General features: G+C 46.4%; 2 protein-coding genes, 2 long non-coding RNA genes and 1 other non-coding gene across 7 annotated transcripts; 2 read left to right on the top strand and 3 right to left on the bottom strand.

Moving 5' to 3' along the window:
* Positions 1-717: 717 nt before the first annotated feature.
* Positions 718-8,166, top strand: ubxn1 (UBX domain protein 1). Of its 2 annotated transcripts, none has more exons than XM_030367510.1 (10): positions 718-832; positions 1,340-1,403; positions 1,836-1,889; positions 2,399-2,526; positions 2,606-2,696; positions 3,295-3,486; positions 6,271-6,322; positions 6,624-6,749; positions 6,923-7,106; positions 7,501-8,166. In XM_030367510.1, the coding sequence occupies exons 2-10, from the start codon at positions 1,345-1,347 to the stop codon at positions 7,539-7,541; spliced, it is 927 nt and encodes a 308-aa protein (XP_030223370.1). In that variant the 5' UTR covers positions 718-832; positions 1,340-1,344; the 3' UTR covers positions 7,542-8,166. The 2 variants fall into 2 exon arrangements, with proteins under 2 accessions (XP_030223370.1, XP_030223369.1); XM_030367509.1 differs by having other exon boundaries at positions 778-832; positions 1,345-1,403.
* A 91-nt stretch (positions 8,167-8,257) lies between these two features.
* On the bottom strand, positions 8,258-21,602 carry si:ch211-114c17.1 (pre-mRNA-processing factor 39). The gene is made up of 15 exons (XM_030367507.1): positions 21,461-21,602; positions 20,514-20,776; positions 18,824-18,949; positions 17,800-17,918; positions 16,372-16,539; positions 15,772-15,952; positions 15,167-15,271; positions 14,563-14,680; positions 13,900-14,066; positions 13,495-13,621; positions 12,375-12,646; positions 10,503-10,687; positions 10,103-10,177; positions 9,624-9,795; positions 8,258-9,226 (listed from the first exon to the last, which is right to left on the bottom strand). The coding sequence occupies exons 1-15, from the start codon at positions 21,516-21,518 to the stop codon at positions 9,155-9,157; spliced, it is 2,208 nt and encodes a 735-aa protein (XP_030223367.1). The 5' UTR covers positions 21,519-21,602; the 3' UTR covers positions 8,258-9,154.
* LOC115552933 (small nucleolar RNA SNORA16B/SNORA16A family) lies at positions 16,845-16,974 on the bottom strand. The gene has a single exon (XR_003978411.1). It is a non-coding gene; the product is annotated as a small nucleolar RNA SNORA16B/SNORA16A family (small nucleolar RNA).
* A 247-nt stretch (positions 21,603-21,849) lies between the features above and the next one.
* On the top strand, positions 21,850-24,618 carry LOC115552616 (uncharacterized). The gene is made up of 2 exons (XR_003978345.1): positions 21,850-21,890; positions 22,932-24,618. It is a non-coding gene; the product is annotated as an uncharacterized LOC115552616 (long non-coding RNA).
* On the bottom strand, positions 22,800-24,586 carry LOC115552615 (uncharacterized). Of its 2 annotated transcripts, XR_003978344.1 has the most exons (3): positions 24,380-24,586; positions 23,400-23,470; positions 22,800-23,228 (listed from the first exon to the last, which is right to left on the bottom strand). It is a non-coding gene; the product is annotated as an uncharacterized LOC115552615 (long non-coding RNA). The 2 variants fall into 2 exon arrangements; XR_003978343.1 differs by lacking the exon at positions 24,380-24,586 and having other exon boundaries at positions 23,400-24,094.
* Positions 24,619-24,779: the final 161 nt, after the last annotated feature.

Genomic DNA, 24,779 nt, shown 5'->3' with positions numbered 1-24,779 from the left:
AGGAATTGGGGGGAAAGGAACTTTGGCTTTGACTCCCTGAAGTACACGAACTGCGTGGCACCACCGCCGCGAGGCACGCTGCCCGCTTCCGAGGCGGTGGTGCCTCGTCAGCGGGCAGCAGGGCTCCGGCTGGAGACAATCCCTTTCTCCTCCATGTCTCATTTCAGTCTACTTCAAATTGATGTAGAAGTGGAAGAACCAGAGACGTCAGAGAACCCGACGCAGTCGTTTCAGATTCATTATATCTTCTGGAGGTGCACACAGCTTTTGGCCGTGATATAGATTATATGGTATAGATATATATGTATAATATGATATTATTTAGATATAGAGCTCAGTGACTCCCGCCAGAGCACCCGGATTGTTCTAGAATATTTTCAAAACACGGCCAAAGGCTGTGTGCGCCTCGCCATTGCGATACATCCACTGTAAACAGATCGCATAATACCGTGGCCAAAAGCTGCTCAGGGCCACAGCCCAAGCCTCCTCCTTAACCAACCTCTCTCCTCCTCATTTGCATTAAAGCTACAGACACCGAGACGATGCGTTATGGGAAAACTCAATGTGCGACTGGCTCGTAGTGACTGTAATTCTGCACCACGTCCAAATTTCGGGAACGTCTTCAAATACTGTGTTAGGAGCCCACTAATACCTATATTAAAGCACCCATAAAGTAGCATGCCATGGGACCTTTAAGACTAAAACAGGAGGTTGTTCCAGCGGCCACCAGCAGATGTCAGTCACACAACAGAGCCGTGCAGCGGACTTCATTCAAGCGTGCTATTCGTTAACCCCACAAGGCTTCCGTAGTGTGGATGCTGTGCTGACTGTTGTGAGTAGCTAACTGTTATCAAATCAACACTATGGCTCAAATAAACACATCTGTATATGTCGATGCCCTATGCCTACCCATACATTAAATTACAGGAGTTAAAAACAGTATTCCTAAATATAAATCCGTTATTAGAAAGTGCTGGGTCATATGTTTTGCTAGCCTCCCTGCTTACAGTGTTAGCCAAGCAGTAGCTACATTTAGCTCGCAGTTTGGTAGATCTCCATGGATAAACTGGTCTTCAATTAAACTGACGCTGATATACAGTGTTATACTTAACCTTCTTTTGCCATAATTGTTCCATATTCTCTAGTGTAGGCAAGGAACGAAACATATGACTTGAATGAGCTGGTCCCAGTGAGTTGTTGTTGGACTGGTCCCCATTGTGTAATGGGCCAACGTTATGATACTAAAGGGTTATAAACGCTGTAAGAAGTGGTCGTATAATATAATCGATGTAGTATAATGATGTATCTTATTTGTCCCACTGGGGTTTTGTTACCCCAGAGAAGATGGCAGAACTATCAACCCTAGAGAGCCTGTTGGAGATGGGCTTCGGCAGAAACAGCGCGTGAGTCTCCTTCTCTAAGGACTTGTTGGGACTCCATACTCGTTTAGCGGTTGAACGTTTTTATTTTACTATCACCGATTTATAACATTTTGCCTGTTTAATGTATGTATGTATGTATGTATGTATGTATGTATGTATGTATGTATGTATGTATGTATGTATGTATGTATGTATGTATGTATGTATGCATGCATGTGTGTGTGAATTATGGCCATCATTGCACTCCTGACAATCCCCAGAAGGTGGGATCCCCCACTCTGCGTTCCTTCGCTATAGTTCTTCTTAATTAAGGGAGGGTTTTTTTGGCCCTCTTGGGGGCTAGGGTCAGGGAGGTGTCGTAAACATACGCCCTGTTAAGCCCTTTAAGACTGTACCGGTGATTTAATTGCCCTAAAATGCGAATTCATGTATTAATCACCCTTTTATTTACAGGGAGAGAGCGGTGGCAAACACAGGGAACCAAGGGATAGAGCGAGCCATGGACTGGTAATTATCACCTGTTACTGGGAGGAATGGACAGGCAGTGTAACAAACATTGGACCGATTCAATAAGTAGATAAAAAAATAAAATAATGTTTGACAATGTTCTATACTGTGTAGAATGCATGACTTTAAATGGCATGGTAAAATATAGAATCAATGAATCATTAGGAATACTAGTTATTTATGTACGATCACGACAGTGAGGACTTCAGTCTCGTCCATATACAATTGCCCAAACATGCACGCTGGATAGTCAGCTAGATAGTGTGGCTCATTGTTTGTTCTTAGAAGATCTGTGTGTCACTCATTAGGCCAAAACTGTTCTGCGAGTATTTTTTATGTGTCTAAAGGGCAGCGAGACGCAACGATGGGAATATTAAATTCACATCAAACCCTACTAGCAGCTGTTCAGAGTGTATCTTCTGCTCATCATCCCCTCTCCAAACCCATTTAGATACTCTTTCTTAACCACTGACTCACTAGAGCTTCACCTGTGATACTGACCTCCGTAGGTTAGTGGAGCACGAGGGAGACCCCGACATTGATGAGCCCTACGTGCCCCCTGTGGGGGTCCCCCTCGGGGGTCCGGTGGGGGACCAGGCCAGTCCAGCCCAGCCCGCAGTGGCGGACACAGCTGAGGGTGAGTGTGGTTGTCACAGAGAACCGGCGACCCTCTGTGTCGACCACACGGTCGCTGACCCTGCCCTGTCTCCCCTCAGGGACGGACGTTTTAGACATGGAACAGGAAATCCAAGATGGGGACACGAGGCGACCAATGACGGAAGAGGAGAAGCGTGAGCAAGTGAAAAGGTCAGAGGCGTGGCTGCACCGTTTCTGGTTATAAAGGGGTTCGGGTGGCAGACGCTGTGTGAGGACATCCCTGTCATCCCCTTCATGCAGAGACTTTAATCTGGACTTGTGTCCCGTCACTGCATTTTCACCAAATGCCTATTGTGTGGATGGAATCTGGGTGTCCGCTACCAAAGAATATGGCAGAAATACAGCCGTGTGCGTGTGCTGAGATGGATGGCATCCAATGTGGGGTGATTCTCTCTTCCTCAGTCAATTTAACTCATCCTCATCTTCAACCAATTATCCGTGGTCGAGGGGGGAAGCAGCAGCTCTAGCAGGGGGCCCCAGGCATTAACCAGCTTTGACGGTGGGATCCTAAGGCGTTCCCAGGCCAGTGTTGAGATATAATCTCTCTCCACTTAGTCGTGGGTCCTCCCTGAGGCCTCCACCCCACTGGTCGTGTCTGGAACCCATCCTTACGGAGGAGCCCAGTGGGCATACTTACCAGATGAACCACCTCTACTGACTCCTTTCTAAGCAGAGGAGTCAATTGAAATATGAGCTATCTATGGTTCCTCCTCTACATGCTGTCGTGTGTGTGCGTGCGTGCGTGCAGGCTGGAGGACCTGATGCGGCTGAAGCAGGCGGAGCGGCGGGAGCGGGAGCGTGCGGAAGAGGTGGAGCGGGAGAAGCAGAGGAGGAAGCACGGCCAGGAGCTGCTGCACATCAAACAGAAGCTGCAGGACGACGAGCTCAAGAAGATGGCCGACCTGCGAAGCCGCGAGAAGATGGAGGACAAGATGGCAAAGTACGTGTTCAGCTACAGAGTCACGGACGTCATGTGGTTGAGTCTGGCTTAGGTTGGACATGGGTGGAGTAAAGCTGGGCTCCCTGTTTAGTTTAGGACATATTCGACCGGCCTCGGAGAGAAACTTATTAGAGAGGGAGAATACCGAGGGTTCAGAGGTTTTGAAATGTATTCAAAAGTGGACCAAGTGTCTCTGCATAGAGTTAGGGTAAAGTCTTTTTACAGAGGGTTAGGGTTAAGTGTCTTTACAGAGGGTTAGGATTAAGTGTCTCTACAGAGGGTTAGGGTTGAGTGTCTTTACAGAGGGTTAGGGTTGAGTGTCTACAGAGGGTTAGGGTTGAGTGTCTTTACAGAGGGTTAGGGTTAAGTGTCTTTACAGAGGTTTAAGGTTGAGTGTCTTTACAGAGGGTTAGGGTTAAGTGTCTTTACAGAGGGTTAGGGTTGAGTGTCTTTACAGAGGGTTAGGGTTGAGTGTCTATAGAGGTTTAGATTTAAGGGTCTTTACAGGGGGTTAGGGTTGAGTGTCTTTACAGAGGGTTAGGGTTGAGTGTCTTTACAGAGGGTTAGGGTTAAGTGTCTACAGAGGGTTAGGGTTGAGTGTCTTTACAGAGGGTTAGGGTTAAGTGTATTAACAGAGGGTTAGGGTTAAGTGTCTCTACATAGAGTTAGGGTTAAGTGTCGTTACAGAGGGTTAGGGTTACGTTTCTTTACTGAGGGTTAGGGTTAAGTTTCTTTACATAGGGTTAGGGTTAAATGTATATACAGAGGGTTAGGGTTGAGTGTCTTAACTGAGGGTTAGGGTTGAGTGTATTTACAGAGGGTTAGGGTTGATTGTCTTTACAGAAGGTTTGGGTTAAGTGTATTTACAGAGGGTTAGGGTTAAGTGTATTTACAGAGGGTTAGGGTTAAGAGTCTTTACAGAGGGTTGGGGTTAAGAGTCTTTAAAGAGGGTTAGGGTTGAGTGTCATTACAGAGGGTTAGGTTTAGATGTCTTTACTGAGGTTTAGGGTTGAGTGTCTTTACAGAGGGTTAGGGTTAAGGGCAGAGGTGGGTAGAGTAGCCAAAAAATTGACTCAAGGAAAAGTACTGTTACTTTAAGACTATAAATACTCAAGTAAAAGTATTCATAAAAATAATTTCTCAAGTAAGAGTAAAAAGACTACTCCAGTACTCAAGAGTACAAGTAGGCCTACTGAGTTTCTCCGGATTTATTTTTTAAATATACAGGGCAACATAAACAGTGCAAAATAGACACAATCAAAATACAAAAAACAGCAATGTTCAAATAAAGATAAGTTAAATAACATTATTTTAAATAAAACAATTAGTAAGGTCTTTAAAAATAAATAAATACAATATAAACAATAAATAAATTCTTTGCAAAATTAAATGCATCAACCTTTAAATAAAATGATCAAAACCTGCTGGCAAACTCACTTAACGTATTAAACTACAGAGGCTGAAGAAAAGAGACATTAGACAAGTGTTTTTTAGTTCAATTAGAAACACTTGTCATGTGACTCAAGTGGCTGCATTTGATTGGCAAGATCATTTTGTCAGGTTTCTATTGGTTAAATTAGTCACGAGATAGAAATGTTGGCTGAGGACGTCCCTCAGGAAGAGAAATAGATCTTGCATGTAATAAAAAATATATATAAAAAAAGAAAGTAACGATCGTCACGTAGCCAAGTGGAACGGCGTATAAGTACCGCTCTGTCTTCAAATATAAGTAAAAGTAAGTAAAAAAAAAAAAAGTGTCTCTACAGAAGCTTAGGGTTATTTGTCTCTACAGAGGGTTAGGTTGAGTGTCTTTACAGAGGGTTAGGTTTAATTGTCTCTACAAAGGGGTAGGGTTGAGTGTCTTTACAGAGGGTTAGGGTTAATTCTCTCTACAGAGGGTTAGGGTTGAGTGTCTTTACAGAGGGTTAGGGTTGAGTGTCTTTACAGAGGGATAGGGTTGAGTATCTTTACAGAGGGTTAGGGTTGAGTGTCTTTACAGAGGGTTAGGGTTAAGTGTCCTTACAGAGGGTTAAGGTTGAGTGTCTTAACAGACAAACGGCCCCAGGACGTTGGTGTTGGGACAGGATGCTCCACTGACTATTGGCAGACTTTCGTTTGTGTGCACATCGGAAGGCGTATTCTGAAGTAGAACTCCAGTATGATCACCAGCGCTATGGTGGAAAAGAGTCCTGTCATCGGTGCACACCACCTCAGGGGTTCCCGAGTAGTCCTGTGATTATGCCATGACGGCATATTCGACACGCATACAATCTAATCTTCTCATACAAGTCTTTAGGTCTCTTCCAATCTACAGTCAACCAAAACACGTGTGTTGTGGTGCTGCCAGTATGGAGGCTTTCCCTCTGAGACAAAAGCTCTCCGCACCCCCAGGAATATGATTGGTCGAAACAAACTTGAAGCATAAAAAACGTTGACACAGATTTAAGCTTGTCCAGACTGATTTATGAGACGGCATAATGAGAATTACAAATGACTTGTTCCAACAGTGCAATGCTCTGGCATCAGCAGAAACATACGATAACAATAGTGTCGGTACAATCTAGTATAACGTTGATATTTTAGGCAGTAGAAGGTGAAATATAGTTGTTTTTTTTGGCTTGTCCGTCAAACGAAAAATTGGCCCCAACGACCAAAAGTATATAATATAATTCTTTCAACATAACTTCTGATCTAATTTTTGCCCTCTCAATTGTGTATTACTGGATTGTCGCCGCTAATCCCAAACTCTCCTCCCTCCATTGCTCTCCCTCTGTCTCCCGCCAGGCAGAGGGTAAAAGATAAGATTGCACGAGACCGGGAGGAAAGAGCCAAAAAGGTAACCCTCTATCCTGTTGATGAGTGAACCTCTGTATCCTCGTTAATGAGCGAAACCCTCTATCCTGTTAATGAGTGAAACCCTCCATCCTCGTAAATGACTGACTCTCTATCCTGTTAATGAGTGAAACCCTCGACCTTGTTAATGAGTGAAACCCTCGGTCTTGTTAATGAGTGAAACCCTCTATCCTGTTAATGAGTGAAACCAGCCAACACTATCAAAAGGAGACCTTTCCCTAGACTCCCACCGTGCCTCCCCTTAAACTCAGTCACTCAGATGAACATTGTGTTGTCACATGCAGTTTGGGGGCGGGTGCGCGCCCGCTGCAGAGTCGACCTCGGCCCCCGTGCAGCCCCCCCCCTCCTCACCAGTCGGGGGCCAGGGACCCCCGCCCACCAAGAAGGAGTACGACGAATGTAGGATACAGGTAGGACAGACACGCACGCACACTGGTGCAAGAAGACAATGTCATCAAATGCTCACCAGTTACTCGTCACTCATTTGTACTCAGGGTTCTGAATGCTTGTTTTGTACTCTCGACTCATCACATGACATTGGGTGCCACAGCAGCAAGTACAAGTGGTGTGTGTGTGTGTCCAGGTGCGCCTGCTTGACGGTTCGGCCCTCACGGCGGTGTTCAAGGCCCAGGAGCCGCTGGCTGCGGTGCGTGTCTACGTGCAGATGAACGGCAACACGCCCGAGGGCCAGGACTTCACCCTGCTGTCGCCCTACCCCCGGCAGGTGTACACCGAGCTGGACATGGAGAAGCCCCTCAAAGAGCTCGGTGAGCGCAGCCCTGCCGCCTCGCTGAATCACCCACAAGTTTTGTTCAAATGTGCTGTCAAGTTATTTTATTAGTGAATTGCACAACATAACAGGCAAAGAAGACATAGCTCGCAAGGACATTTTTGTATCCCAAGCTCTCCTTAAAAATGCAAAAAAAAAAAAAGAGTACTAAGGGTGTGACTCTGTATGTTTGTGACTAACAAGGTAGAACAAGAACTGCAGCATTTCTATTTTTCTTTTTTTTGGTTTGCTTCAAGGTGTCTGCTAAACGACTAAATGCTTATCAAATGTGCCTATCCATCAGCAAACATATCTCGGTTGTTTGAATAAAACTTTCAATTTTCGAGAATGAAGCAGAACCATAATCCTGTCCTCCTTCCTCTCTGCTGTAGGGCTGGTGCCGACGGCCGTGCTGGTCGTCATTAAGAAGTGAGCGTGGCATCAGGAGATGTGATGTGAGCCTACCTCGCCATGACTTCTGCTACTTCAAAATAAGAGCCCAGAGGGAGGGGGGGGGGGGGGGGGAAATGGAAAGCAGAGTCAATTGAGCCAAGCCTGCATATGGCGCATGGGGTGGATTATGGGGGGAAGCTGCATTAGCACACCAATCAACCAGTTGTTTTAACGATGAGGCGGTGTAGTCTGTACTCGAGACTGTAGAAGTCCTCCCTTTTATCAGATGACCGTGACAAAAATAAAGATTAAATAGGGGGAAGTCTATACATTTTATTTCTTGAAATGCTACAATGCGTGTGTTGAAGTAAGAAACTATTGAACAGTGATTGATTGCTACGCTATGTAGTGCTCCACCCCAGAACATAAAAAGGACATTTATAAAACACTTAACCTGGTGTTGTACCTTATAGCCTGAACCTTTCACAGCGTGGTTCCCTCAAACATCACTAGTCATGACACAGGGCCGTCTCGGGCCCCACCTGATCCTCCTTATTCTGTGATATCCTTTGCCAGATGTTTTTATATATTCACAGGAGTTTTGATTTATGTCCATGCTGCCACCAAGGACCCGCTTCAAATAAATAAACAAATGCCTGACTGAACTAAGACCTGTTTTCTACCCAGCGCTGTAGCTTTACGGTATGAAGATATTGTCCTGATGCTGACCTAAAAGTGGATAGAACCTCTTCTGTGTCAGGTTTACAATGTTTATTACAAATGGCAAAAGATCAACAAGCAGACTTGCAAAAATAGATGTTACACAAGGTTGTCCCCATGTGAAAAGACGACTCCAGGATGGGTGATCAAGGCTCATTAACACGCAAGGAGGTCAAAGAAGTAATGAATGTGTGCCTTTCTTCAGCTGCCCAGAAGCAAGGCGATATTCCAGGGAAAACCCTCATCCCTTAAGCAGGTGTTTCCCCCCCATTGGCTTTGGTGGAAGAGCTGGTTTAACACTTTATTCTTTGCAAACCACATTTTTCAAGTTTTGGATAACAAACTCCAGATACTTGAACACGAATGAAGCGCCATTACAGAGACACGCTATAAAACACCTTTATATACACATTAGAAGAAAAAAGACAGAACAGCTGGCCTAGTTGTGGAATGATGCAGTACTCCGACCGTACTAGGCTGTATGGCTGAACGCTATGGACAGCTTTAAAATGTGGATGGAAGGTGGCCGGGAGGGGGAGGGGGCAGACTGGAGCAATTACAGTTTGGATTAAAACACAAGAGGCAGGGGCCTCTTAAATACAAAATAAAAAAAGATAGTGGTGGGAATTTCACCCAGAGCAGATGCAAGCTATAATTGGTTTTAAAAAAAAAAAGCAGATGCAAACTGTCTATGGTGGAGCCTCATGTTATGGGTGGACCCCCCCCCCCCCCCTTCAGACGACACTGAACTGAGCATGTGCGACCATGTGTCCTTATTTTTCTCGCTCTCTTCTCCAGCTTCCACAGTGACATTACCCACAATTCCTGTGATTCCAGTGGGAGGCTGGTGACGGAAAGGACATTGTGCGTAGGGGTTAAGGGTGGCTTCCTGTGACCGTCACGCCGTTCTTGGCCCCCCCACTCTGCGTCGGCCTAGCTGGGCGGGTAGTACCCCTGGTTGTAGTTCCAGGTGTTCTGGTAGCCGTAGCTGCCGTACTGAGGTTGCTGCAATGAGAACAGCACTCTGAGTAAAAAGCATCTTGTTTAAACCATCAAATGCAAGGAGAACACACACACTCAAATTCTCTTACTCCAAAATGTCTGAAAGAGTTTGATTTCTGACTAACGCAGGTTTTTTTTAAGAATGAAAATCTGCCTGTTTTAGTGACATCAGAACTGGGCGTGTCCACCTAGATGTATGATAGGTAGATCAGCAACGTTTGCTACGGCCCACTGGGTAGGCTGGTAGACCGTTCTGTCCAGCGTACATCTAGGTGGACACGCCCACTTGTGACGTCACTACAACACAGGAAAAGGCTGGGCTTCAAACGGCTTGTAATGGCTGATCACACTCACACCTGGCGGCCTGACCCCACCCCTTTATAGGTGGGTCTCTGCGTACCTGGTACCAGCTGTTGTAGGCCCCGTAGGTCCCCTGGGCGCTGGCATCGGCGCCCATCACAGGGGGAGGGGGCGTGGTTATGGGGACATGGGGCATGGTGGGCGGGACTTGTTGCCCGGCGGCGACAGCAGAGCCGTCGTCGGATTTGATCAGCTTCTCCGCCTCTTCGTCCCTGTTGACCAATCAGTGAATCCCATGAGATGATTGGCACACAACGTCCAAAATGAGTTGCTCGATCTATAATGCTGTCCCTTTTCAAATGTCAACTATTTATACGGAATCTTTACGGTTCTGGTCAAGATGAGAAAAGATGTTGAAAGCAATTTATTTCCTCACTGTTCAAATTCTAAATGAATCATAAGACACGCCCGATGCACACTTGCATCGTTATAATTATAGAAACGATTGGAATGAAAGAACAGGCGGTACATGTACATTGTTACTGTACATAACTAGCAGAATACGGCTCCTCCTCTCACCCGTTCTCAGCACTCCTCTTCTTGGGGTTCAGCTCCTGCAGAAGCCTCTGGTGGTCCTGGTAGATGGCTAGCACACTGCGGAGGGCAAGAAGGGGCCTTCAGTTCAGACTTCACTTATTTCATGCTTGACTGAAGAGCTTCATATCTAGCCACACAGACGGCAGTCCACATGGGATACGTCGGTTTTCTCACCTGCTACAGACTGTCATTATGAACATAGGTTTGTTCCCAAAGATACAATTATTTCATAATTGAAATATGTACAACCACTACATTGAAGAGACACTGAAAAGGGATCAACTACGAAGTTTTTGCAGTATTCTCCCCGGAACGCGAACGTGACCGTTAACAGCGTGTGTGCGATCAGCCGGCTCGCAGCAGGGGGGTGGGGGCGTCTGACCTCTGGATGGACGTGCCGTAGTCCTCGGCGTACTGCATGCCCCTCTGGGAGAAGGCCATCTTGGTTCGGGGCGAGAGGGGCGCGGCCAGAGCCCTCGTCACACACTCCTGCACCGCCCCGGCCGCAGACCGGGGGTCCCCGGACGCCTCCAGCTCCAGCAGGTTCATGTACAGCTTTCCGTTGTCCTGGAGGGGGGGGGAGAGAGAGAGAGAGAAGGTCAGAATATGCCCCTCCAACGGTCAGCTGTACATCATGCACTGAAGAGGCTGCTACTTCAACAGAAAAACGGAATACTGATTAAGAAATCTTCAACGCTATTAAATTTGAGGGCAAATGGGGTGTCAACGGACCAGTCCACGCGGGACTCAACTAGCGCCTGAAAGAAACGGGAGCAGAAACCTTAGCGAAGCTAGCTTGCTATCAAATCCATTAATGATTATTCGTCGCATGAGACTTCACATGACCCCAGGGTGACCGGGTGGAGTTGAGGTTACCAGGGTATAGAGGTGAGTTAACAGGCTATATCTGGGTATAGAAGTGAGTTAACAGGGTACAGCTGGGAATAGAGGTGAGTTAACAGGGTATATCTGGGAATAGAGGTGAGTTAACAGGGTATATCTGGGAATAGAGGTGAGTTAACAGCGTATAGAGGTGAGTTAACAGGGTATAGAGGTGGGTTAACAGGGTATAGAGGTGGGTTAGCAGGGTATAGAGGTGGGTTATCAGGGTATAGAGGTGAGTTATCAGGGTATAGAGGTGGGTTAGCAGGGTATAGAGGTGAGTTATCAGGGTATAGTGGTGGGTTAACAGGGTATAGAGGTGAGTTATCAGAGTATAGAGGTGGGTTATCAGGGTATAGAGGTGAGTTAACAGGGTATAGAGGTGAGTTATCAGGGTATAGAGGTGGGTTAGCAGTAGTGGTGCAACGGTTCATGGGTTTCCCGTGATCCGTACGGATCAACCATCACGGTTCGGGACGCAAGTGATCCGCGGATCGGCTGATTAAAAAAAAAAGTTGTGCGTTGACGTGATCAGCGCATGTTTAGAGGACAATTCCGGTATTAACAACATCATCAAGTATCTTAGCGAAATACAGTTTCTGTTGTGTTTTAATTGGCGTTCCGTAAATCCCATTGAAACGTAAACCGGAACCGGAACCGGACGTCTCTAGGTTTGGTTGTAGTCTTTTCGCGTATCAACAGTAGGGCTAGAACCGAGCGAAAAGACTACAACCAACCCCCCTTGCAATGAGCATGAGTCTCCCAACCGAAATCAATGGATTTACAAAATGCCAAATAAAACACCACAGAAACTGTATTTCGCTACCAAACTAAAAAAAAGAAGATAAGGATGTCTGCATTGCCTTGGGAGAGTGTAGACTCTAAACTCCCCAGGCAATGCAGACATCCTGAATTGTAAATCCAGGGTTAGGGATTATTTACTATCCTATCCATGTTAAAAAGAAGAAGGAATAATGCCTCAAATTGCAAATTTTTTAAATATTGACCATGCTTAAAGGAAGCAGGATTATATTATTATTTTTCACTTTATTTTGTTTTTACAGTTATTTTATTTTAAATGTGACTTTTTATTTAAAGTCACATTTGTCTTATCTTTATTGTTGTTGTTGATCCGAAAATGATCCGACCCGTGACTCAAAAACCGTGACCCGATCCGAACCGTGAGCTTTGTGATCCGTTGCACCCCTAGTTAGCAGGGTATAGAGGTGGGTTAACAGGGTATAGAGGTGGGTTTCAGGGTATAGAGGTGGGTTAGCAGGGTAGGTGGGTTAACAGGGTATAGAGGTGGGTTAACAGGGTATAGAGGTGGGTTTCAGGGTATAGAGGTGGGTTAACAGGGTAAGGGGGTTACCGGGCTGATCTCCAGGCCCTCCTGCAGCGCTGCGCGGGCCTTGCTGGCGTTGTGGCCGAGCTTCAGCAGCAGGCGGGCGAGCTTGATGGAGTAGAAGGCGTGCAGCGTCGGCTTCTCCCGGGACTCCTCCACCGCCTCCCTCAACAGGGCCTCCGATTGGTCCAGGTGGCCCGCCCGTCGCTCCAGCCCCGCCCTGCGCAGCCGGATGGCAGCCAGCCCCGGCAGGGTGGTCTCCAGGGCCTCCAGCACCCGCCGCGCCTCCGACAGGTCCCCTGTTTGGGGGGGGGGGGGTCAGCGGGTTATGAAGGTTCATGTCCGTGTTCTTCTGCACAGTCTGAAGGCGCAGACAAACCGACCACAGTATTGGTGGTCGGAGAGCCGGGTGACGCAGGTCTGTGAGGTGTGTTCTGTGCGGTCGGCCGATGTCAATGTTCTAGCCGCCCATTCCACATGTCAAATCGGGCCGTGACCCAATCGGTGAGTCTGACCAATCCGACCAGAAGTGACGAGGGTAAACAAACCAGATAAACAGTGAAGGCGCAGACGATGGCAACACACTCTCTCAACGCATCGTTAGGCAACAATTGGATTTTTTACTAGGGCATATTTGGATAATGACTGTCAGGCGACGGCGTGCTCTGTGTTTCGGTCTAGAGAGACTTTCCGTCATTGCCGGTTAAAAATGTTTTGGGGCCACAATACAGATTAGCGTCGCCTGCTGTTATGCAGACATTCCGTCTCGCGCAAGCGCAGAACGTTCACCCAAGTCAGAAGTCGATCAGGTGTGTTCTTGAATTTTTTTTTGCTGTGTCGGGGAGAAGGGAGCAGACTTCGCAGTCCGACTGCGTTTCCTGGCGACGATGGGCAGTCGGATGGGTGTGTAATGTGCTTCAAGCATGAGGCGGAAGGTTATGTGTGCGTGCAAAGTGACATCAGCGTTCGACATCTCTGGAAGAACTACGGGTAAAATTGACTGAAATCTGAGAGTAAAATGCAACAGTTTCAATCGTGCTGCGTCTGTAAAGAATATTTAAAAGGAACATAAAATACCTAAGCATTAAAAACAAAGCATTAAAAGGAAGCTTGTGAACCTGTCGTGTTGCCTTGCGCTCCGCCTCACCTTGCCTCTCCTCGAAGGTGGCCCAGTGCATGTGGATGGTGTGCTTGTGGGTGAGGTGGACCAGGCAGGCCCGGCGGTACACGGCCCGTGCCTCCTCCACGCTGTGGGGCTCCAGGTACTGGACGTACTGCGGGGGAAGAGGAAGAAGAGAACTCGTATCACGGCTCCGCCGGACGCGCCCACCAGAGCACCATCCGGACGGCACATCCCTTTGTGCCGCCAGCGCTTTGAAGAAGCGAGCGAGCGCCACGCAGATGGGATTAGGGACAGAGGCCGCGTGACGGTGATGAACGCCTTTGAGATCAGGCAGATCATGATAGATTAAGGCATTCCCTTCTAAAAAATGGGATTCTACTCGGGGTGTTAATGTCAGTGTTTGTCAACATGTACACCCCCCCCCCTTACCCGGGTCCAGAACTCCTCGTAGAGTGTGCAGGCGATCAGGCAGCGCTCAAACAGGATGCGGACCCTGTGGTCGTCGGTGGCGACCACCACGGCGCTGGTCTCTGCCGGCGTCTCCTGGGCCGGTGGTGTGACCTCTGACCCCTCCTCCTGGGCCTCCTGGGTGGGCTCTGTGGAGGGAGGGGGGGGGTCATGTTGATGCATTCTTTATTTTTGTTTATTATTTTACGCACATAGAACAGCGAATATGTGGGTCGGCTTAGTTCAGGAGGTCAAGCGAGTTGGCTGGTAATCGGTAGGTTGCTAGTTCGATCCTTGGCTCCTCCTAGCCGAGTGTCGAGGTGTCCCTGAGCAAGGCACCTCACCCGGACTGCTCCTGACGAGCTGGCTGTCGCCTTGCATGGTTGACTCCGCTGTCGGTATTGTGAATGTGTGCATTAAGCGTTGTAATTCGCTTTTGCTAAAAGTGCTAAATGCCCTTTACTGTTTCCGCTCATGTACAATATGAAACATGAACATGAACAATATGTCGCCCGGTCCCAGACGTTCCACGCATATACACGCATATATACGCATCCCTACGCATATACTCGTTTAAATTCATCACAGTAACCGGCACCCAATAGCTCTGATCATTAGGGTCCTCCTCGCCCATGGTTTCCTCACCTTGGCCAGGGTCCTTGGTGTCTGAGCTGAGCTGGGCCACCTCCCAGTCCAGGTAGGTGTGCCAGGCCCGCAGCTGGACGCGATCCAGGGGCTTGACGTGGAAATACGGCCGCTTGATCTACACCACAACAGGGGTGAGTGGAGATGGGATCAGATGATGGAGGAGAACGGTTGGACTAAAGGAAAACATGTAGCGAATGAAAATCTGTTAATGTACGACACATGGATGGAAGAGACTGAAGCTGAATGGCTCGTCAGCAGGTAGGACCCCCATCCGATGAAATTCAACGCAGACCTTTGTATATTTGATTGTCGATGCACTCAGGCAACCAGAGAGGGCTTTTGTTCAATTGTGCTCGAATGTAGTTTTGAATGCCTCCATAGACAGTAGTGCATACTCTATCTTTAACCATGGCAGCATCACTTCCCCACATAAGGGTTCAGGATTAGGCTGTGTGCAACACTGAGGCAGAATCACACAACCTGTCAGTCTGCACACAGAGAAGGGGAAGCGATGCCCTCACAAGCACTCGACGGACGAATGGTGAGCGAGACGATTGAAAACGTTCCAGAGATCCTGCGGACAGACGGCGTGGTCACTCACGGCGTCCTCGTAGTGCCACCTCTTGCGGACCTCCCCCTCGTTTTGCTGGTAGACAAGTTCCCGGCGAGCCACCACCTGCTCCCGGATCTTCTGCATGAGCTCCTCCTGGAGGGCAAAGAGGCCTTAATGAAAGAGAGCCAACACCACTCCGTTCACCAGAAGGGTTCCGTTTATAGTCTCCTCCTCTACCAAAATGTATGGATTAAGTAGGGCTGAATGATTAATCTAATCAAAACAGTGTAATAGAAGGCCATAAAAATACAAATACAGTAATTGTTTTAACACAATCAGAGTGTCGGAATCGGAAACAGTGGACTACTTGTGGTTCACGTTTACGCGTCACTTACCCTCCGCTCACGTGACATGTGTGTGAGAGCACTAGATGAAAACCCGACCACCAGTGTGTCAAGTGTTTAGTGAATAATACAGGCGATAAGGAACTTTAAAAAGAAAAAATGCATCCCAAATAGCAATCGCAATATTATACAAAAAATATAATATAAAATAATAAAAATCGCAATTCAATCCTTCCCCACAGAGTTTGGCCCTAGGATTAAGTGAGACCGTGACCGAGGGTCGGGGGCCAGCGTGCCGGGGGCCCTCACCGAGTCGTGGTCCTCGGGCGTGGCGGGCTCCTCCTCCCCCGGGGGCCGCTCCTCCTCCACCTCCTGGGCCTGCTCCGCCCGCTCCGCCTTCTGGCTCTGGCGGCAGGCGGCCCGCAGCTCCTCGTACTCCTCCGCAGACAGCACCTCCTGGGGCTCGTGGCTGCTGAGGTGGGCCTTCAGCCTGCCGGGGTGGGTGGGGGGGGGGGGGTGAAAGGTGCTTTCAACTTCCATTGTCGTGCTTTCAACTTCCATTTGGTTCAAAACACGCCAACAAGAGATTTAAAGGCATTCCCACTAGAGGGATATCTATAAAGATTTAGGATTTCCTAGATTAAGATGAGATAATGTATTTATTTGAGTGGATGTATCAGTCTCACATGTCGGCTACACGCAATGTTCACAACTTCTCGGGGATGGGAGTTTGACATTTGGCAGGCATACAGACGACTCACTGTTCGTCTGGATGTGAGGATGAATAAAGGGGCGCTCCGGTGTATGCTTTTATGGATGCGTGCACCCGTGCATTCACGTGAATGCATAGTTCAATGCAGGTTGATCGAGAGGGGTAAGTCGTCTGGGTGATCGTTCGACTGCTCCTACTTGTCGTAGTGGCTGCTGTAGAGCTGCGTGGGGACGCGCAGCACGCGGTCCAGCACGGCGCCGGCGGCTCGCATGTTGCCCTGCTCCTTCTCCCACTCCACGTACAGGTCCCACAGCCGGTCCGAGTGGAAGTCCACGCCGGCCGCCGCCACCGCGCCCTCGAACACGCTGCAGGGTCAGACACAGCTTCAGAATACATCTTTGGTAGAGGGTTCCACATCCTCGAAGACACCGCCCGGTTACAGAGAGACCGTGAGGAACACATCCATGGCGAAGGCTTCAGTACTTTTGCTGCGCCTGTTTTGCTTCATTAGTCACATGATTTATACAGTTCATAAACCGGGAATCCTGCGCTGCTCTTGTGGTAATTATGACTTTGGGATTATTTTTGTATGTATGTAATTATACATAACTTTATCAGGACGAACCTTCAGTCAAGGCAGTTGGTTAATGAAATAAAAAATCGTAAGGGTTAATATCCTTTCCCTTAATGTTAATATAGCAGTTATTTGGCAACTGAACAGCGACCGTCGGTGTAAGTGATGGCCGCCTGCTGACCGCTAGGTGCTGCAATAAGCTTGAACGGCTTCGATAGGGGCCTTTAGGATACAGGGATTTCGGAGAGGTTAAGGGGACAATATTTTTACAAAAATACATGTTTGTTTAATTGATCTGTTATTTACAGCTGGTCTGCATTCAGACTTTAGTTAAGACTTAAGTAATATCAGGCCACTATAGCCTGCGTTCACTGGATGTTCTGCAGTTTTCTGTTCCGAGTGCTCGTACTGGGCTGGGATAAAAAGCTTTCAAACAGGTCCCATATTATAGCACCAGGTGCGAGTGTGATTAGCCATTACAAGCTGTTTTGAAAATTGGCTTCTGCTGACATTACAAGTGGGCGTGTCCACATAGATGTATGACGGATAGATGCTTTAGCTAAGGTCCACTGGGACGGCTGGTAGACAGATCTACCTATGGTACATCTAGGTGGACACACCAACTTGTGATGTCAGAAGAGGAAGATTTTCTAAACAGCTTGTAATGGATAATCACACACACACACCTGGTGCTATGATATGGGACTTTTAAGGTTGCTGCACCATCTGAACTCCCTCCAGAAAGAAAACTATTAGAACAGATCTCATTTGATGCCATTGGCTCATTACTCAAGGAGGTATTATGTGGAAATATTGGACATTGTACCCGAGTATGATTCCTCACTTGAAATCCCAAAACGGTCTTTAAATTGTGTGTTTTGTATGAAACATGTCTGTTCAATGTCTGAATTGTCTGTTCAATGCTGCCCTCTTGGCCAGGTCTCTCTTGAAAAGTATTTTTGAAACTCAATAAGACTTTTACCTGGCTAAATAAAGGTTAAAGAAAATAGTCACATGGACAGAGAGGTCGGGGTGAGGGGGGGCTGAGTACCTGCGGATGCGGTCAGGGGAGTCGGGCAGGTTCATGTCCAGGGTTCCCAGCAGCAGGTTGATGTAGTGGATCCACAGGTCCACGCTGAGCGGGATGGCCTGGAGGCCCTGCACACACACCTGCAACCCCACACACACCAGATGAACACTGAACTCACACCACGCATTGAAGTAGAACTGCTACCATTTTAACACCAGCACCGAACCACGCCTCTACTTTGAATAACTGCAATCTCGAATCTTCAGCCATACAGTAAAGTGGCAGAGTCCATGTCAAATCTCTGAGCCGTTTTAGGATGAATCCTGAATGAATGGCTTAGACCGCGACTCGGATACACTCATCGGGACATGGTGCAGCCTAAAGCCCTTTTCACACCAAGTTCCCGGGATAACTATTCGGATAACCTTTCAGGCACCACTAGGGATTTTCATGAGTCCCACATGCTGCTACGTTCCTGGAGATTTCCGCCTCAAACCTTTCACAGTTGGCATGCAAAGATATACAAAGTAGATGGACAAGGGGACCGTCTAGCAGATGGCGGTAATGCCATCTCACACTTGCCGGTGTGAGACGTGATCTGACGGTACGCTTTATACGCGCCTCTCATTGCAATGTTACTGCTATCATCTACAACCCAGCCACACCGGCAGCGATACAGCCGTGGGACTAGGTCTTCAGCAGGCATTTAGCAAGTGCAAACATCACAGAATATCAATCCATGTTCGTGTTCAAACATCAAGTTGGAAATCTTCTGGAACTTTATAGGGTAAGATTGCATAGTGAAGGGGGCTTTAGCACGCAACCCCAACTCCTATTAGTCAGGTTATCTGTGTAGGTAGATGGTATGGAAAAACACACACACACACACACACACACACACACACACACACACACACACACACACACACACACACACACACACACACACACACACACACACACACACACACACACACACACACACACACAGTGTGTGTGGAGATACTGAATACGGTATTCAGTATCTCCATACTGAATACCGTACCGCCTGGGCCTTGTCGTTGTAGCCGCTGCGTCTCTCCAGGTCGGCGTACTTCTTCCAGTAGCCGTAGCAGAGCGGGTAGCGGGCCAGGAAGGCGGCCAGCGCCCGGCGCGACGCTGTCATATGGCTCTGCACACAACCAGGAGGGAGTTAACAGCGTGGGCATGGTTCTTTAAAACCACTGAGACATTTTGAGGTTTTTACAATCTAACAATTAAGATGCATGCTTTTTCTTCTTTTGTGTACATCCTTATGTATATGGGTATATTTTGTAAGCGGTTACCATTTATTGTGTGCTCTTTAATTGTTTCATGTAAAGCACTTAGTAAGATGTTCAAAAAATAGTTAGTATAAAGAGCAGAGTTTCATATGATCATTGCTCCCAGTGTTTCCCCTAGGATGGAGTTGCAGCAGCGGAGGTGCAATGTTTTTTTTTGTGCTCGCAATTTTTTTTTGTGCTCGCAAAGCGCATCCTGCCGGGAGGTTTCTATGTGTGTGCCGGCAACTGAAGGTATACAGTACATTTGTGCACAGTAATGAGCAGGGGAAATAGGGAGAGGTTGAACATATGACAAGTATAATCTTTAAAACAATTATTTAACAAAAAATATATTATATCAACAATATACAGTAAAATCACATAACACAAATACTACAACAATCGAAAAGGTCTGTGCCTCAGACCAATGCATCTTCCCACTCCCTCCCCTCTGCCCATCACGAAGTTTGTAGTAGGACCATAAAGAGGCCATGCCTCTATTGAACAAGTTTCGGGGCTCTAGAGTCAATAATGGCGACACTACTGAAATTGTTGCCAAATAAAAATTCCTTAAAAACAGGTAGAGATATATTTTTCATAACTTAAGGTTGCAGTAAGACCATAAAGAGCCCATGCCTATATGGAAAAAGTTTCGGGATCTAGAGTCAATAATGGCAACGCTATTGAAATTGTTCCCAAATAAAAAATCCTCAAAAATAAGAAGAGATATATTTTTCAAAACTAAAGGTTGTAGTAGGACCATAAAGAGGTCATACCTCTATGGAACAAGTTTTGGGGCTCTAGAGTCAATAATGGCGACGCAATTGAAATATTACCATCGTGGTCGTTTTCAGTTTTGCACTTTGCAGACGGTCCCTAAGCTCGGGCTGAAAGCCGACAGCTCATAAAAGCCAATGCAATTCACCGTTCGATAAAGAGGGCTTGTTTGGATGAAAACAATGTTCTAGCTGGTTCTCTGGGTTACTACACTCAATTGTGTAGCAACGATGTTTCAATGATGATCTATTGAACCGCAAACTCAGAATCTGCCAATTAATTTCCAACTTTATTGAAGTTCCTCTCCGTTGATATGCTTTACTCACAGCGTGAATTGACCTGGATATGAAGCGTCCGTAGCGCAAAATAAAAAAAATTCTAAAGAGAATACGGAGCTCTCCTCTCCATTTACATGCTTTAATCACGTGTGTGAATTGACCTGGATATGAAGCGCATATCCAGCGTCCATAGCGCACGGAATGCTATATTATTTTGCGTAGCGCAAAATAATATAACCTTCTTAATTTAAAGAGATAAGCTGAAGCTCTCCTCTCCTCTTCAGCAGCGGCGGATATATTTCAGCAGCTAGGTGCATATAGGGGAAACACTGGTTCCTGTTCAGACAGTCGGGGGACGGTGGATGAGAGCCAAACCCACCTCCTGTTCGCAGTACTGCAGCAGATCGGTCCAAGTAGTGAAGTCGTTGGGCGTGTCGCTGGCGGCCTTCCACAGGCGCTCGAAGTCGGCGGGCAGCTCCCCCTCCTCGTCCTCGGGCATGGAGGGCATGGAGAAGGCCGGAGGGTCAGCGAGACGGACGGACGGGGCTGCGTCGGGGGCCGCGGCTCCGGCCCCGTTCTCCTCCACCATCTCCTCTGGGGCCTCCGACGGGGGAGGGGCCGGGGCCTCGCTGGCCTCCATGGCTGTCAGGGGAAACCAACAGAAGGTTAGGAGAAGGAGCCGGGAACAGATTTACCGCGATTTGATTGACTGGTGAAATGTCACCCAGACTTTCATTCCAATTAAGATTTATCTTATTCATGCAACTTCATCTTTCGATCTTAAAATGTGCATCATGTGGGATACACAGAAAAAAAGTAAATTTTACAGTTAACTCAAAATACAAAAACTTAGAAGAAAAGAATATGTGCATACCCAGTATATAATACACGCAAGTAGGATATGCATGGAGAAGTGAACTCTGAAGCTTGATGTCTTATCGGATGGATAATTGTGTTTCAAAGGAACTAACATCAATTTTAAGAACTAAAAAACTTGAACATGTTCCATTAGTTATAATTTATTGCATTTCTGAAGTTAAGCACTTGGGCGTGCCATCTGAATGCATTCTTTGAACTCCCAACGCCACGATATTGATGCACATGCAGACTGTAAACAGACATGTGAGCATTAGAGCGGATTCCACTTTAGTTTGGGGCAGTTCAGTATGTATGAAGTAGCCTAGCCTAGCATGTCTCATACACAAGGATCATAATTGATTCATGGGTGAACCCTTTGATTCACGACCTGCAGGGAAACGGTGAAGAATATCACAGAGTCAACAAATAACCCATTCATAGTAACGCGATGAACACATTAAAGCCCACCTGAAGGATCTTCCAGCTCCCCGTTGCCACTCAGGTCTTCCAAACCTTCCGCCGCCATGACTGCAAACGTTGTGCTACGTCATCAGAGCGCGACAAAAACAAACAGGTAGGAGGAGGTTCACGTAGACAAGTCCCGCCTCAAGCGCTAGTATTGGACAGGCAGCATGTCAGTCAAACTCGCACGCCAGCCGGAGCTACGTCTTCATGCCTTCATTCATATATGAGCTGTGTTCGAAATCGCTCCCTATTCACTCACTCACTATTTCCTATATAGTGTTCATGATATAGTGCACTATATAGGGAACGAACAAACGAGAATTCGGACACTACGCTGAACATTTCGAAACGTCATTTGCGTCAGTAAATGCGCCGGGTATCTGTGACGCAGACAGATGCGCCCGCATCATGTAAACAAACGGGCACTCACGAGGTAAGCTGGAGGTTGTATTGATGTTGAATGATACATTTCCTTGATCAAGGTTTTTTTTAATAATTTTGAATGTTACGTTTTCTATGTTAAATCCCAAATAAATTGTTGACATTTCTAAACGAAAGCCGGAGACTCCATAAATGTGTTCGTTTTCGCAGATGTTCAGCTTCTTCTTCTCCTTTGGAAAAACACGACCGAATTGCATTGTGGTATACGGGAGTAAACGTGTAGGGAACATCGTATGTAGACTTTTAAGTGCACTGATATAGTGCATGAAATTAACCACTGAGAATTCGAACACTACTACAAAATGGCGAGTGCACAACATCCATGATAGGGAACGATTTCGAACACAGCTCTAGTCTACAGCCGCTCTGCGTTTACTTAGATAAAAATGTAAGTCAACCTCGCCTTCACGCAGGGCGCTCGGCATAGGCGACCTAGGCGATCGCGTAGGGCGGCAAATGTGTTAGGGGCACCCTCTGGTGGCGCCCTTGATTAATAATAAAAATATACTAAACAAGCGAAATGAAACCAAACATTTTCCCAAATGGAACGTAGAAGGGAGGGGGCGCGGGATTAATTGTTAGGGCGCACTGAAACCCTCACCGTAGTACGCAATTAGGCCTACTATAATTCCATTATGAAGAAATTATTTATAGATTGAATAATTACTTGCATAACTATATTTCCATTATGTAGAAATTATTTATATATAGAATAATTATTCTAATGTACTTGGTTTACACCTAGGCTATTTGAATTGTGGTAAGGGGATCAGATCAACCCGTACAGCATTGCAAAACTGGATAATATGTCGGATCAGTCAAACTAGTAGCCTACACCATTGATATGTATAGAACATGCCTACACAGTCCAACTTCTGCATCAAAATCATGGGTACCAGGGTAGAAAAAAATAGCATTTTTTTATTAACGTACGGTGGTCGGAGTTCAGTCATGTAGCACATTCACAGGACAAAACATATTTTAGAAGAAGAAAAAATTAGTCTATAAAAATACTGACTACCAATGGCATTAGTGTGTTCCACCTAGGGACATATCGGCTTCCACACAGTGAGCCAAGCCGTGAGGAGCAGCTGGCCTCCTCCCCGTCCTCTTATAGGGGTGGTCCTCCCTGGAAGCCTTTGAGGGACGTCCTGGTGGCAAGGACCTCCCAGACGCGCCTGGGAGGCTGATCGTAGTGCACTGTCCGTGGTCATTTTGTCATAGGACGCGATGAATGATGTCAGAGGGTCTATGAAGTCGGGGTCACCTCTCAGCTTGAGTGTGAGTGACTTGAAAACACGTGCCAGCTCGTCCTCAAGTACAGATGTGCCTTGGGGTTGAAGTAGAATATTACGTTCATTAGCAGGAAATGACATATTGGGACATTTATTCAATCCGGTTTGTGCAAACAAAGCATAACCATTTCTCATGGACAATGGTTCATGTTTCTCATGCAATAACATATGTCATGTTTATAGTGTAATGCCAGAATAGTAAAGACCTGCATAGTGCGCCGAATTTAAAAGATTTCTCTTCGCACTCCTTCGAATGCTTTCCCCTTGACGCCGTTGCCTGAAACACCAAATATTTGTAAGGATTTTTTTATAAGATTTTAGCAAGTTAGTTATCAATATGTCATTTTATGGGGACATAAACAGTTGATATTGGCCTTCAAATAAATCTAAACTTTCTAATGAGTCTCATCAGCTAAACAAACAATGATCTAACCTGGAGGGCCCTGGCTCACGTAGATTTTCAGGAGTTTCAGCAGGGGAGCTGGGTGGTGTCTCTGACTGTAGCAAAACTGGCCTTGTTTCTGGCTTGACTTTTTGCCTCTCTCCATTTCTTTCTTTTTGCCCTCTTTTCTCTCTCACTGAGCTCATTGATACCTTTCTTCTTTCCAGTCTCTCTGTCTTTTTTCCATTTGTCCCTTTCTTTCTCAAAGTACTTTCTTTTTCTGTCTGGGTCAGCATCACAACGTTCCCGATATCTCCTTGCTATCTCAGCTCCTTTCGATCTCATTCCTTGAAAAAGGCGATTCAAAATATTCCCTTACACACTTTAATTGGCAGTCCCGGTAAACTAGGCTTGCCTTATCAAACTAGGCTTGCTGATACAGATATCGCCAATTTTATTTCTCCATATTGTCCATTCTCACTATATATAGCATGTACTGCTATAAAATGTGTGTAATAGCTGTTGTAATATGTGTAACATTATCAGCATGTGGCCTAAACTGTCCACAATAAGTGGATGTCCTTCCTGTCATGAACCATGTCCACCCTGTCATGGAAGGCTTGCTGACAGGGTGGACAATGACGGGGTGGACATTTTTGGCATTTTTTTTACAAATATATTTATCAATTGATATATTCTATCAATTGATATTTCAAGATGACAGAGTGAACATGTTAAGCTTGACAACATCCAACTACACACATAATATGATGAAAATTACGAAACATAAGTGTAAATACTTACTCTGCAATTAGCCACTGCTTCAGCCTCCATTGAAGAAAGACAAAATGCTTGTAGTGATGTCATTGAAAACATCAGAGGGTTTCTTAAAGGGTCAGTTACCCCATAATGACAGGGTGGACAGCAATTCTCAGGGACACATGCAAAATGTTCAATATGATTATGAAAATAGAATATACATGATCAAAATTACTTGTTTTATCAAATAACTTATCGTGGACAATAAAACCATGTAAATTCTTTTTTTATTTAGTATCATTTAACCACTTATTACACACATTGTAGTTAGCAGAGCAGTGTGTGGGACATGCCAAAATCAAGTACATCAAATGAAAAAAATATGTGTAAAATGAAGGAAACACATTTTAAGAGACTTATCATTGTACTGATATGTGTGCAAATG

The sequence above is a fragment of the Gadus morhua genome, chromosome 10 (genome assembly GCF_902167405.1).
Source record: "Gadus morhua chromosome 10, gadMor3.0, whole genome shotgun sequence".
Classification (NCBI taxonomy): domain Eukaryota; kingdom Metazoa; phylum Chordata; class Actinopteri; order Gadiformes; family Gadidae; genus Gadus; species Gadus morhua.
Note: the sequence above shows the minus strand (reverse complement) of the source record. Positions and strands in the feature narration are given on the sequence as shown.